At 43.9% G+C, this 12965-nt stretch overlaps 1 protein-coding gene across 3 annotated transcripts in view; it reads right to left on the bottom strand.

The window, feature by feature from the left end:
- si:dkey-237h12.3 (teneurin-3) overlaps nt 1-12965 on the bottom strand; it is a 211684-nt gene that overhangs the window by 85731 nt on the left and 112988 nt on the right. For all 3 annotated transcript variants that reach the window (XM_037262186.1, XM_037262187.1, XM_037262188.1), the window contains exon 5: nt 10579-10817. In XM_037262186.1, coding sequence (XP_037118081.1) covers nt 10579-10817 — 239 coding nt within the window. The remainder of the gene's footprint in view (nt 1-10578; nt 10818-12965) is intronic.

Below are 12965 nucleotides of genomic sequence, written 5' to 3'. Positions count from 1 at the left end.
CAGTGAGTGTGAGGAGACGAATTAAAATGTTCACATGTCAGACTTTGTGCAGATCACCATGATAATTGCTCATGATAGCAGAAGTAACGATGTGGCCCATCTGGAGCCGGCTTGTGCCAAAAGCAACTGTGCAGCCTGGACTTATACTCACAATTATGACAGGGATAGACAGGAAGTATCACTACCTTGGTCTCGGGCCCCGTGTCAGCCTCTGGCCAGCAACCCTTCACATCGACAACCAATGCCTTTGGTGTTTTTATTTACAGTATATTAACAATTCAGATTGATTAAACTGTCACTGTTGTACTTGTTTTCATCTTTTATTTCCTAAAACTCCAAACAAGTATTGATGATGCACTGAACTAAGAAATAAAAGATTTAAGCTATTATGTCAGACTGGACAAGTTCTGCTTCTGGCATTATGTCCGATAAGTTAGTTGCATTTTTTTGTGTAGCTTGTTAAAATGAAGACAAACTATTATTGTATAAGTGGCCGAAATGAGTATCCTCCACAGAGTGGCCAGGCTCTCCCATAGAGAGACAGTGACAAACTCGGTCAGCCAGGAGAAACTCTGATTTGAGCCGCTGCTCCTCTGCGTTGAGAGGAGCCAGATGAGGTAGTTTGATGAGGATACTTCCTGGACGCCTCCCCGGTGAGGTGTTCTGGGCATGTCCCACCAGAAGGAGGTCCAGGGGATGACCCAGGACATGCTGGAGAGACTATTTTCTGTGTTTCATATTAAATTTACACGTAAATTGTTGTCTTAATAACCTTGGTACCTTCTTGACTTATAGCAATTTAAATCAGTGTACCGTTGGGTGGAAATGTATCATTAGGGACTAACGACTCTGAAGTGACTCATGTCGTTGCTCAATGTGCGTTAAAGCCAAATAAAACACAAATAAGCGTATGAATTGAATGATAATGCCTCATAAACAGCAACAAATGTAAGGCCAATAAATGCACTTTTAGCACAGATACAGATGTGGTACATTACCACTTTCCCAGGCAGGAAGCACGGCTGGAAGACAGTCGGTGCTCTTGCTGGGCCATGTGTCACCTGCTCACAAGGCCCCTGATACCTGACTGTAAAAGGTTTGTGACGAGTCAGTTTTGACAAAATAAAGGAGCTGAAAGACAAAGGGAGGATGTAAAACAGGCAGGACATGCGTCACGTGGGACCGGGGTTCTCCATCCCTGCTTTAGCTATTGATGTAAGAACTTAAGTCTTTTGGGTTATTTTTAAGAAAAACAAACAATTTATTGTTGAACTTCCCCCTCACAAAAAAAGGTAATTTTTTAAAAAGACAAAGTGTCATTTTACTTTCTCAAAGAGAAGATAACTTAATGTTGCTTTTACCCAAAAAGAGCAGGCTAATTATATTGAAACCCTTCTCCCCCAAAATAGGGACTAACTATGGTTGCCCTTTTCCAAAAAAGTATTTTTAATATGTTTTTCATAATCGAGCAGCCCTTGTAAAATCCATCATTAATTTTAGTGTACCAGACAGGGAAGGACGCACGTCTTTAGTTTGGTGTTAGATTTGGCAATAATATTCAATCATTATCTTATGATGTGACACATAAGGGAAGGTCTGTGCCTTTCTGGGTGTTTGAATGGGCTATAGTACAGTCCATCATTACTTTTATCATGTGACAATTAAGAGAAAGGCCATGTGTATAGTTTTGACAGTCTTTGAAGAACAGGCAACATTTAAATAATTTAATAATTTTACCATGAGTCATCTAAGGGACTGTTTGGTGTTTGACATAAGAATGGGTTTTCATAATCGAGCAGCCCTTGTAAAATCCATCATTAATTTTAGTGTACCAGACAGGGAAGGGCACACGACTTTAGTTTGGTGTTAGATTTGGCAATAATATTCAATCATTATTTTATGATGTGACAATTAAGGGAAGGTCTGTGCCTTTCTGGGTGTTTAAATGGGCTATAGTACATCATTACTTTTACCATGTGACAATTAAGAGAAAGTCCATATGTTTAGTTTGGGCTATAATTTTGTCAGTCATCGAAGAACAGGCAACATTTAAATACTAATGAAATAATTTTACCATGAGTCATCTAAGGAGCTATTTGGTGTTTGTGATAAGAATGGGTTAGGTGGTTAGGGAGGTGCTTGCATCAAAGCAGAAGGATATTTTGAGCAGAGGCAAAGCGAGACAGATTCATTTGAGTCGTATTAGGTTTCCAATTTCCAACAACAACCAGAAAAAAAAGTGTACATATATAGATTAAGAGCGACGCCAGACACGCTCTCTAGAGGCAGCCTGTCTGTGGTGTTCCATTTCACAGACTGACACGTCTAAAGATTGTCTAATGCCACCGGGAGATAATAGAGTCATGCGTTTCTCTCACTAAGACTGGAGGAAGGAAGGAGGCGTCGTCGTCTGCTGCTTCCATTTTCCATTTCATTTCAAATACGCTGATTACGACACGCTAATTATAGCCTTAAATCATGAGCATTCTTTGCATTGGTTTGAGTTTCTGAATAAAACACATTGAACTGACTGGTTCCCTGACTTTACCTTTGTCACTTTCCCCTGCTGCCCCGCAGGTGTCTCATTGACAGTGACAAACTATCAGAAGGAGCACAAGCGACTTGTTCGTCTGGCAATGCTGGAAGGACAACTAGAGGTGAACGTTAGTAAAAACTTTGCTAGGACAGTAATCTACTGCTCTATCTGTAGTTAATAGGGGTGTAAATCGCGGGTTTTGTCACGATTCGATATCATATCGATACAAAGACTCACGATACGATATTTGCCGATATCTTAAAGCCTGTTGTGATTCACTCACGATACATCACGATATAGTGCTCCACGATCGATATATATATATATTTTTTAAATAAAATATATAGAACAATATCCTGATTTATAACAATTCATACGCAAAATCAACAAGGTACTGCAAACTCTTTATTTAGGAAATTACAAGAGTATTGTAGTATACAAAGTGCTTATTTTAACACTGAACTTTATCAAAATCCTATATTTTTTCCCATATAAGTATAGAAAAATGAATATTCTTTCTTTTTTTGTAATACCATTAACTTTAAAGTGCATTACTGAACTATTTATTTACAATAATTTTAATTGTCCGTTGAGCCATCTTTTCTTTGGAATCCAAAGTGCTTCCAAACGAATGACTTGAAGCCCAAAGGGGAGCGAATTTCCTCGTCTTCTTGGACACTAGCCATAGCACCAGCCCAGGAGCCGCGTAGTTGTCGGCTCCCCTTTCACGTGCCTGCTCTGCTCACAACACAGCACGCTGCGTACTGCTCCCGGAAAGAGGAAGCAAGCAACAATGAACTGGATTTCAAAATAAAGTCGCGTCTAATGTCCGAGGTCAAACACGGCGATATAAATCGATGTTTACGTTTAGCATCGATGCCAATAAATCGTAGAGCATTATATCGATTAATCGATGTGTATCGATGAATCGTTACACCCCTAGTAGTTAAGTACAGATGAAGAGAGCTGATTATTTACGAAGTTAAACAATAGTATGCAGGTTATTTTATAATTACTGTGAAGAGAACTGGATTTCAAAACACATTTAGTATCTCTCAGGTAGAAAAACTAATGTTTGTTTTGAACCGCTTGATACTCTGAGGATCGCGGCCGTGCTGGAGCCCATCCCAGCAGTCCTTGGTCCTTGGGCGGTAAAGGGGTTGCCAGCCAATCACACAGCATTCATAGACAAACAACCATCCACTCTCTAAACTAAAGTGCAATCACATTTCTATCTATCTAAGACTTGTACCTGTCCAGGACCAGGAAACGTGCAAGTAACATCTCTGCAGACCCCTCTTACCCAGGTTGCAATCTGTTTGAACTCCCCTCCGGACGGCGTTATAGAGCTTTTTACGCCAAAACCAGCAGACACAGAGACAGCTTCTTCCCCCAGGCTGTTGCTCTGATGAACTCACACCACTCTTAGAGTCTCAGAATCATTGCTGTGCAATAACATCCTGCTCTCCACACCTACTTTGAATTGTCTACACTGTTTGTACTATGTGTCCTCTCTGCATCCATTGCAGCCTGGTCATCCTGGAAAAGGGACCCTCCCATCTGTGGCCTCTTCTCAAGGTTTCTCATTTCCCCTCGCTGGAGTTTTGAGTTTTTCCTTGCCCTCTTGGGAGTTTAAGATCAGGGGATGTTTGAGAATATTTGTCATTTTTCACATGTCCTGAGTGTTGTTAGTCACCTAATTGTTGAACAGAGGCTGTGATTTACCGAAGTCAAATTCCTTGTTTGGCATCCTCAAACATGGCGAATAAAAACTCTTGAATCTTGAATTTGTAAATCAATGGCTTCTGGTTTTTGAAATGTAAATAAACCATTCTACCGTGATAAAACAACAAAATTGCAATACTGCATTAACCATCAAAGTGAAGTCTAACTGTAACTGTAGTCTTGAAACAAATCTGAATAAGGAAAAACATCGCAATAAATTCCGTGAGTCATCACCTTATCGTGGTGGAGGGGTTTGCGTGCCCCTATGATATATGGAATGTCACCTCTCTGGCTGGAAAGGAGCTCGAGCTGGTGTGCGAGGCAGAAAAGTTCTGACGAGACATAGTCGGACTTGCCTCCACGCACAGTTTGGGTTCCGGTACAAGCCCTCTCGAGAGGGCCTGGACTCTCTTCCACTCTGGAGTTTCCCACGGTGAGAGGCGTCGAGCAGGTGTGGGCATACTTATTGCCCCCCGGCTGGGCGCCTGCACATTGGGGTTCACCCCGGTGAACGAGAGGGTAGCCTCCCTCCGCCTTCGGGTGGGGGGAGGGGTCCTGACTGTTGTTTGTGTCTATGCACCAAACGGCAGCTCAGAGTACCCACCCTTCTTGGAGTCCCTGGAGGAAATGCTGGAGAGCGCTCCTTCTGGGGACTCCATCGTTCTACTGGGTGACTTCAATGCTCACGTGGGCAATGACAGTGAGACCCGGAAGGGCGTGATTGGGAGGAACAGCCCCCCGGATCTGAACCCGAGCGGTGTTCTATTATTGGACTTCCGTGCTCGACACAGATTTTCTATAATGAACACCATGTTCAAACATAAGGGTGTCCATTTGTGCACTTGGCACCAGGACACCCTAGGCCGCAGTTCGATGATTGACTTTGTAGTCGTGTCATCGGATTTGCGGCCGCATGTTTTGGACACTCTGGCGAAGAGAGGGGCGGAGCTGTCAACTGATCACCACCTGGTGGTGGGTTGGCTCTGATGGTGGGGGAAGATGCCGGTCCGACCTGGCAGACCCAAACGCTCTTTGAGGGTCTGCTGGGAACGTCTGGCGGAATCCCCTGTCAGGAAGAGCTTCAACTCCCACCTCCGGCAGAGCTTTTCCCATGTCAAGGGACATTGAGTCCGAGTGGACCATGTTCCGTGCCTCCATTGTTGAGGCGGCCGACCGGAGCTGTGGCCGTAAGGTCGTTGGTGCCTGTCGTGGCGGCAATCCCCGAACCCGCTGGTGGACACCGGTGGTAAGGGATGGCGTCAAGCTGAAGAAGGAGTCCTATCGGGGCGTTTTGGCCTGCGGGACTCTGGAGGCAGCTGACAGGTACCGGATGGCCAACCAGAACGCGGCTTCGGCGGTTGCTGAGGCAAAAACCCGGGCGTGGGAGGGGTTTGGCGAGGCCATGGAGAATGACTTCCGGACGGCTTCGAGGAAATTCTGGTCCACCATCCGGCGTCTCAGGAGGGGGAAGCAGTGCAACGTCAACACTGTTTACAGTGGGGATGGCGTGCTGCTGACTTCGACTCGGGACGTCGTGAGTCGGTGGGGAGAATACTTCGAAGACCTCCTCAATTCCACCTACACGTCTTCCATTGTGGAAGCAGGGCCTGGGGACTCTGAGGCGGACTCTCCAATCTCTGGGGTCGAAGTCACTGAGGTAGTTAAAAAACTCCTTGGTGGCAAGGCCCCGGGGGTGGATGAGATCCGCCCGGAGTTCTTAAAGGCTCTGGATGTTGTGGGGCTGTCATGGCTGACACGCCTCTACAGCATTGCGTGGACATCGGGGACGGTGGCTCTGGATTGGCAGACTGGGGTGATGGTTCCCCTCTTTAAGAAGGGGGACCGGAGGGTGTGTTCCAATTACAGGGGAATCACACTCCTCAGCCTCCCTGGTAAGGTCTATTCAGGGGTGCTGGAGAGGAGGGTCCGTCGGGAGGTCGAACCTCGGATTTAGGAGGAGCAGTGTGGCTTTCGTCCTGGCCGTGGAACAGTGGACCAGCTCTACACCCTCAGTAGGATCATCGAGGGTGCATGGGAGTTCGCCCAACCAGTCCACATGTGTTTTGTGGACTTGGAGAAGGCGTTCGACCGTGTCCCTCGGGAGGTTCTGTGGAGGGTGCTTCGGGAGTACGGGGTGCCGAGCCAACTGATAAGGGCGGTTCGGTCCCTGTATCACCGATGCCAGAGTTTGGTCCGCATTTCCGGCAGTAAGTCGGATTCGTTCCCAGTGAGGGTTGGATTCCGCCAAGGCTGCCCTTTGTCACCGATTCTGTTCATAATTTTTATGGACAGAATTTCTAGGCGCAGCCGAGGCGTTGAAGGGGTCCGGTTTGGGGACCTCAGCATCGCGTCTCTGATTTCTGCAGACGACGTGGTGCTGTTGGCTTCTTCAGGCCGTGATCTCCAGCTCTCACTGGAGCGGTTCGCAGCAGAGTGTGAAGCGGTTGGGATGAGGGTCAGCACCTCCAAATCCGAGTCCATGGTCCTCGATCGGAAAAGGGTGGAATGCCCTCTCCGGATCGGGGATGAGATCCTGCCCCAAGTGGAGGAGTTTAAGTATCTTGGGGTCTTGTTCACGAGTGAGGGGAGGATGGAGCGCGAGATCAACAGGCGGATCGGTGCAGCGTCGGCAGTAATGCGGACTCTGTACCGGTCCGTCGTGGTAAAGTGAGAGCTGAGCCAAAAGGCAAAACTCTCAATTTACCGGTCGATTTACGCTCCTACCCTCCCCTATGGCCACGAGCTATGGGCCGTGACCGAAAGAACGAGATCCCGGATACAAGCGGCCGAAATGAGTTTTCTCCGCAGGATGCCCGGGCTCTCCCTTAGAGATAGGGTGAGAAGCTCGGTCATCCGGGAGAGGCTCGGAGTAGAGTCGCTACTCCTCCACGTTGAGAGGAGCCAGATGAGGTGGCTCGGGCATCTCATCAGGATGCCTCCTGGACGCCTCCCTGGGGAGGTGTTCCGGGCATGTCCCACCGGTAGGAGACCCCGGGGACGACCCAGGACGCGCTGGAGAGACCGTCTCTCAGCTGGCCTGGGAACGCCTTGGGATCCCCCGGGATGAGCTGGATGAAGTGGCTGGGGAGAGGGAAGTCTGGGAGTCCCTCCTGAAGCTGCTGCCCCCGCGACCCGACCCCGGATAAGCGGAAGAAGATGGATGGATGGATGGATGGATCGCAATAAAATAATGCAAACTGGTTTAAACTTGAGAGTAGCTGAGATCTGTCATGTCAGAACATTACTCCTCACAAACATCATCTGCCTCGCTGTGCTCAGTGTCACATGTTATCTCTTCTCTTATTTTCTTCTCTTTTCTTTCTTACCGCTATTTTTTATTTTTCTTCTTCGTGCTACCGCTATTTTTATTTTTCTTCTTCGTGACAGGGGTTCGCTTTGGCCTGGGGAGTTAAGTTCAGCATCCACTTTAAAGATATCTGGCGCCAACTAGCGTTGTGAATGAGTATAAAGTCTAGACCCCGAATGTAAGACGACCCCCACTTTTTCAGTCTTATTTCAATGCAAATAACACCGTCTTATATTCGGGCCAATACGGTATCTTATCTCTCGGGCGACAGTATTGATAAATCAGCATTAGGCAGCATTATATATCAATACTGCATGGGTACAGTATCAATAGAGAACCTTTTGTATATTTTTTATCATGATATTTCCCATTGTATAGTATTTGAGCATCTACCAACTCTCTTTGATGCCTGCCATACACAGCAATTGAGCAAAAATCTACATTACAGAAAGTTAAAGGGATGTTTTATATTTATATTAACAATAAGTAATAACTTCTTATTGCTGTAAGCAATAATTCTGTCCGTGTGGCTTAATGTGTGTGGGTGAGTGAGACAATAAAGATCATCGCGCTAATAGATTTTTTCTTTTTCTTTTTACAGTGCGCATGTTGCGACTGTGGGAGGAAGAACATGCACACTGTGCATAGGCGGCTTCAGTCTTTCAATGGTAATTAAATGGCAGACAGGCTGCATTTATGTAGAGCATGGGTGGGCAAACTTGTTTTGCTCAAGGGGACACATTTGATTTTTAAAATGGACAGATGGGCCTGGTCATTCACGTTCAGTAGAGACTAAATAAAAAAGTTAACATCCATATTATGCTATAATGTAATATTATGTGTCCACATTTTTTAACTTAGTAGTAGAATAAATATTCACTCTTGTGCTTGTAATTTATTTAATTTGTATCCTAATTAAATAATTTTATTGAACTACCGTAATTTCCGGACTATAAGCCGCACCTGAACATAAGCCGCACCCGCTAAATTTAGGGGGAAATCTTGTTTTGTTCGCATATAAGCCGCACCGGACCATAAGGCACAGGTTTTTTAATGTTTAATTACCATTTTTAAGAGAATATACATCTCAGCGACGACCATAATAAAATTAATGTGCAGGGAACACTAGCAACCCACAACTAATAATAAATAAAATGGCAATGGGATACGAGCTACACGTATAGCTACGGAGTAGACGTGACCGGGAAATAAAGAAAGAAAAGGGTGATGCAACAAGATGTAATCAACAATAGCACAGTGCCCTCTAGTGACCGGAGGCAACCTCTACAGTCCATGAGCAGCTCTAGTTCCTTTGTTAAGAACCAAATCGACTGCCTTTAACATAAAAGCGGCATCATATGCATTTCTTTTGTCGCCCATAATGAGGGTTTGTGTATAAAAGCTTCCCTTCTTCAGTAATGTCCGTCTTGATCTCGTTCTGTCTCTCCTTTGTGTCAATTATACGGCACTATTTGGCTGGCGGACGGACATGCGGTCAACACACCACTCTTATCCCCAGTAACCGTGTGTCTGGTCACATCCCTCCGCCCAGCAAAGCGGTGCTGCACAACAGCAGTCCACAGCCTTGTTACGAGTGTATAAGTGTATTAGTCATCGCAAAAATCACAAAGAATCCATAAATACGCCGCACCGGACTACAAGCTGCAGGGTTCAAAGCTTGTGCAAAAAGTAGCGGCTCATTGTTCGGGAATTACGGTAATATTGCTGTATTTTATGCAAAAATTGTTTCTTCTGATCATGAAATAATAATGCATCATCATTGTTTTATTTTATGACAGTATTCAAAATTAATTACAATTATCTAAAAAAAAACATTTTAAACTGTTAAATAAGTGCAAAGTAAAAAAATAAATTCACAACCTAATTAAATAACTGTATTGAAATTGTATTACATGGAATGGAAAAACTGTTTAGGAGCTAAAAACCTACTTCAGGGAGGTTTATGCTCTTGATGTGGCTAAATGTATTTGAAAGCATTATGACAATTATTGCGGATTTTCATTGCAGCCTCACTATGAACCAGTGTCATTGAGCCTTTTAAAGAAATAAATACTGCCTAATACAAAACAAAGACTTGGGAAAATATGCATATCTAATCTAAAATAATCGTGGAATGACAAAAGAAAGACTTTTTAGTTCATGTTCTGTTTATGATGTAAATGATATTGGGGATATTTTATACAGTACATCTTTGGAGAGGAGCTAAGTGATTTCCGAAAAGGAAACATCACTCTTTCACTGATTGTCGCTCCTTTGTGGAGCCTCCTCGATTCTCGCTCTTCAATACAAAGCAGATATGAAATGGAGCCAGTGTGATCTTACAATAGGGACACATGATATTCACGTCAATTGTATAAATTCTCCAACACTGAACTGTATAGCCTTCCTGACAGACACCTTCCTGGTGGGAACTGTGCCACGTCTGTGTGGAGATACTTTAAGGACACGGATGACAACATTTTATGGCGAGTGCAAATTATGCTCTGCAAAATGGATGGTTAACAACGACCAATGAGTTTCGCGAGCCCTGTCGCCCGCTTTGCTCTAAGCGCACAGTTTGGCGTGGCACGTGTCTTTGATGGCCAGGAATAGTAGATATTTAAATGTTCATATTCTGTTTGTGTTTTGTATTTTACCATGTAATGTGCTCATTATAGCCTTGGTTAAGTGATATGACCCCAAACTGTGATATCAATTTTAGTGACATTTTGTAGAAGGGAACACACTTTTTCTTGTTGAACTAATTGCTTGTGGGTTGAGCAGATGAAATTGTGTTGTGGGTAAATGTGTCAGTTTTGTTGTATATTCATTGTTTCCACATTTTTTTTTCCACTCATTTGTTGTATAATTAATGCTAGCTTGCTGTTCAGTTAAATTAGTGGACATGTCATGGCTGCGCGAGCAGCTTGATGAAGAGGACTGTTTAAAGACCAATTCTAATTGAAAACTGACATTAACTGGTCCATTTGTGTGGCATGTTGGCACTGACCTATGCAGTAGCAGAGGATGACTGACAGCAGCACAGCCACGGTAACTGCAATCAGAGCGGTGCACTTCCAGGAGCAGTGCTTGGGCGACTTCTTGAACTTGAAGGCGCCACGAGAGAGGCTGCTGCGGGGAAGCGGGCGCGCCGGAGTGGAGTACACTGTGCCCGTCGCCATGGTGTAGCCGGGGGCTGCAGCGCCGAAGAAAGGGGTGCTCCCCGTTCCCGTCTTAAACAGGAAATGCCTGTCAGAGACGGAGATTGACATATTGATATCACAAAGGTCAAGTTTTGATAGTATGATGTAACGCAACATATAATTAGTATATGATTTCGAAATGTCAGCATAAGGTAACCTTGATACACTTGTAATAGAAAACTACAGTAGATCACATAGTATTGCATTGTAATATCTATGTGAACAACACTGATACAATCGCGTTAAATATCAATATCGCAATGGATAATCATTTCTCTTGGTACAATATCTACATACCAGCATTAGAGGTGAACATAACACTACTTGTCAGAGTAAAACATGATGCAGCAGCATGAGATACTGCAGCACATCAACATCAATATACAAGTATCAATGTAATCAAATCTCGAAATAGGTTGCAGAATCATATTGTAGGCTAAACCAAGTTTCTTGCAGCTGCTGGTGTGCACTTTAAAAGTCAGCAAACAGCAATATTTTTGATATTTTTGTGCTATTTAACACTGCCTTGGTTTCATAACAGCATGAGACAGACACGTTTAATATTCATGAATAATTGATACTGCTGCCCGCAGGCCACGCGATGTTTGAGTAGCGTCATAAATATCGATAGTTGCTAAAAAATTATTGTCCAGATCTAAATAGCCGCCATAATCCAAAGGACTAAGGTGTTGTGAAAATTAAAACAAACAAAAATAATACATCATAAATACAATGGACTCTCCCGCCTTGCTCACTTGACTTTTTACGCTCAGGCTTGTGCTAATAGCCTATAATACCTGCACTAATTAAGAGGCTTTAATCAAAGGCATTACGCAGCCATCGTCCTATTAACTTTTAAACCCCAAGCTCTTAAGTAAATAAATTAAGCCTTCTTGCCAGTGCTTGTAGACTAATACTGACAATGGCCACAGGGCTCGGAAACTGGACCTGCCTGCGGACCTTGCGGTCGACACACTACAATAATGTCTGTAAAGGAAAAAAAAACAGCCAAAACCTCACGTCTCTTATTCTGTGATATGCTAACGCATGTATGTAGTACGTATGTATGTTTTTAAGATTCTTGTGCTACCTCTAGTTGCACTCTGTCTTTCTTTTTCAAGACTTTTGTGTCATCCTCAGCTGCTCAAACTTAGTGAACAAAGCATGGCATCAGTGTCCTACTCAAAAAAGCCCCCAAAAGACGCAGATTGACAGATGCAATGCATCATTCACTTCTTTCTCTCTGTGCTTTCATTTCAGGTTTTTGTACCACCTCTAGTAGATAGAGAAAGTGCGACAGAAAGTGCTATACAAAAAAGAAACACCTGAAAATGACGTACAGAAAAAAAAGGTGAAAACTAAGAGTGGCACAGGTTTGCTACACAAGAAGATTGAAAAAGAAACCTCCACTTTCCTGCTTCTTTTTCCAGCTTTTGTGCAACCTGTTCTTGTACTTGGTGCTTCCTTTCAGACTTTTGGTCCACACCAAATGCATTCTGTGCTTCATTTTCAGGCTTTTGTGGCACCTCTAGTTGCACATTTTCTAATTCTTCAGGCTTCTGCACCACCACCGGTTTTCTTTACCACTTCCAGGTTGTCTGCTTCTTTTTCAAGGCTTTCCTGCCACTATCAGCTTCATGAGGCATGTTGTTTAGGCTTTATGCCGTTCCACTCTGCTACCTTTGCACGCTTCTGCATTACCTCCAATTAAATTCTGTGCTTTTTCTGGCTTTTTTTCACCCTTCAAATGAATTATCATTCATTTCTCTCGCACTGTTATTTTTTTCAGGCTTTTGCGCTTCTCGCTGCTATGGAGTGCCGCTTAAAATCAGTGCGCTACACAAAAAATACAAAATAGCACTGAGCTGCAAGGAATTGCCCCATAAGAGTAAAGCAGTAGCATTTTTGGCATTATCAGCTAGCCAATTAGCATTGAGTCATGGTCGTGACTGCCTGTTGACTAACTTCTTCACTGTCGCGCCTCAGAATTGAATAGAATGACCTGAAAGTAAAAAATAAATTCCCTGAGAAACTCATGGTTCCAATTATTTTCACCACAGCTGCCATAGCTCTCTTTCATGAGTGGCCTCTCTAAAATAGAGATGTTTCAGTACTACACGACAAAAGCTGATGATGCGCACTTCAAAATACAACAGTATTTAATAGCAGTAATTAATTTTTGTAAACTGACGCT

The sequence above is a fragment of the Syngnathus acus genome, chromosome 10 (genome assembly GCF_901709675.1).
Source record: "Syngnathus acus chromosome 10, fSynAcu1.2, whole genome shotgun sequence".
Taxonomy (NCBI): domain Eukaryota; kingdom Metazoa; phylum Chordata; class Actinopteri; order Syngnathiformes; family Syngnathidae; genus Syngnathus; species Syngnathus acus.
This window is presented reverse-complemented; position numbering and strand designations above follow the sequence as displayed.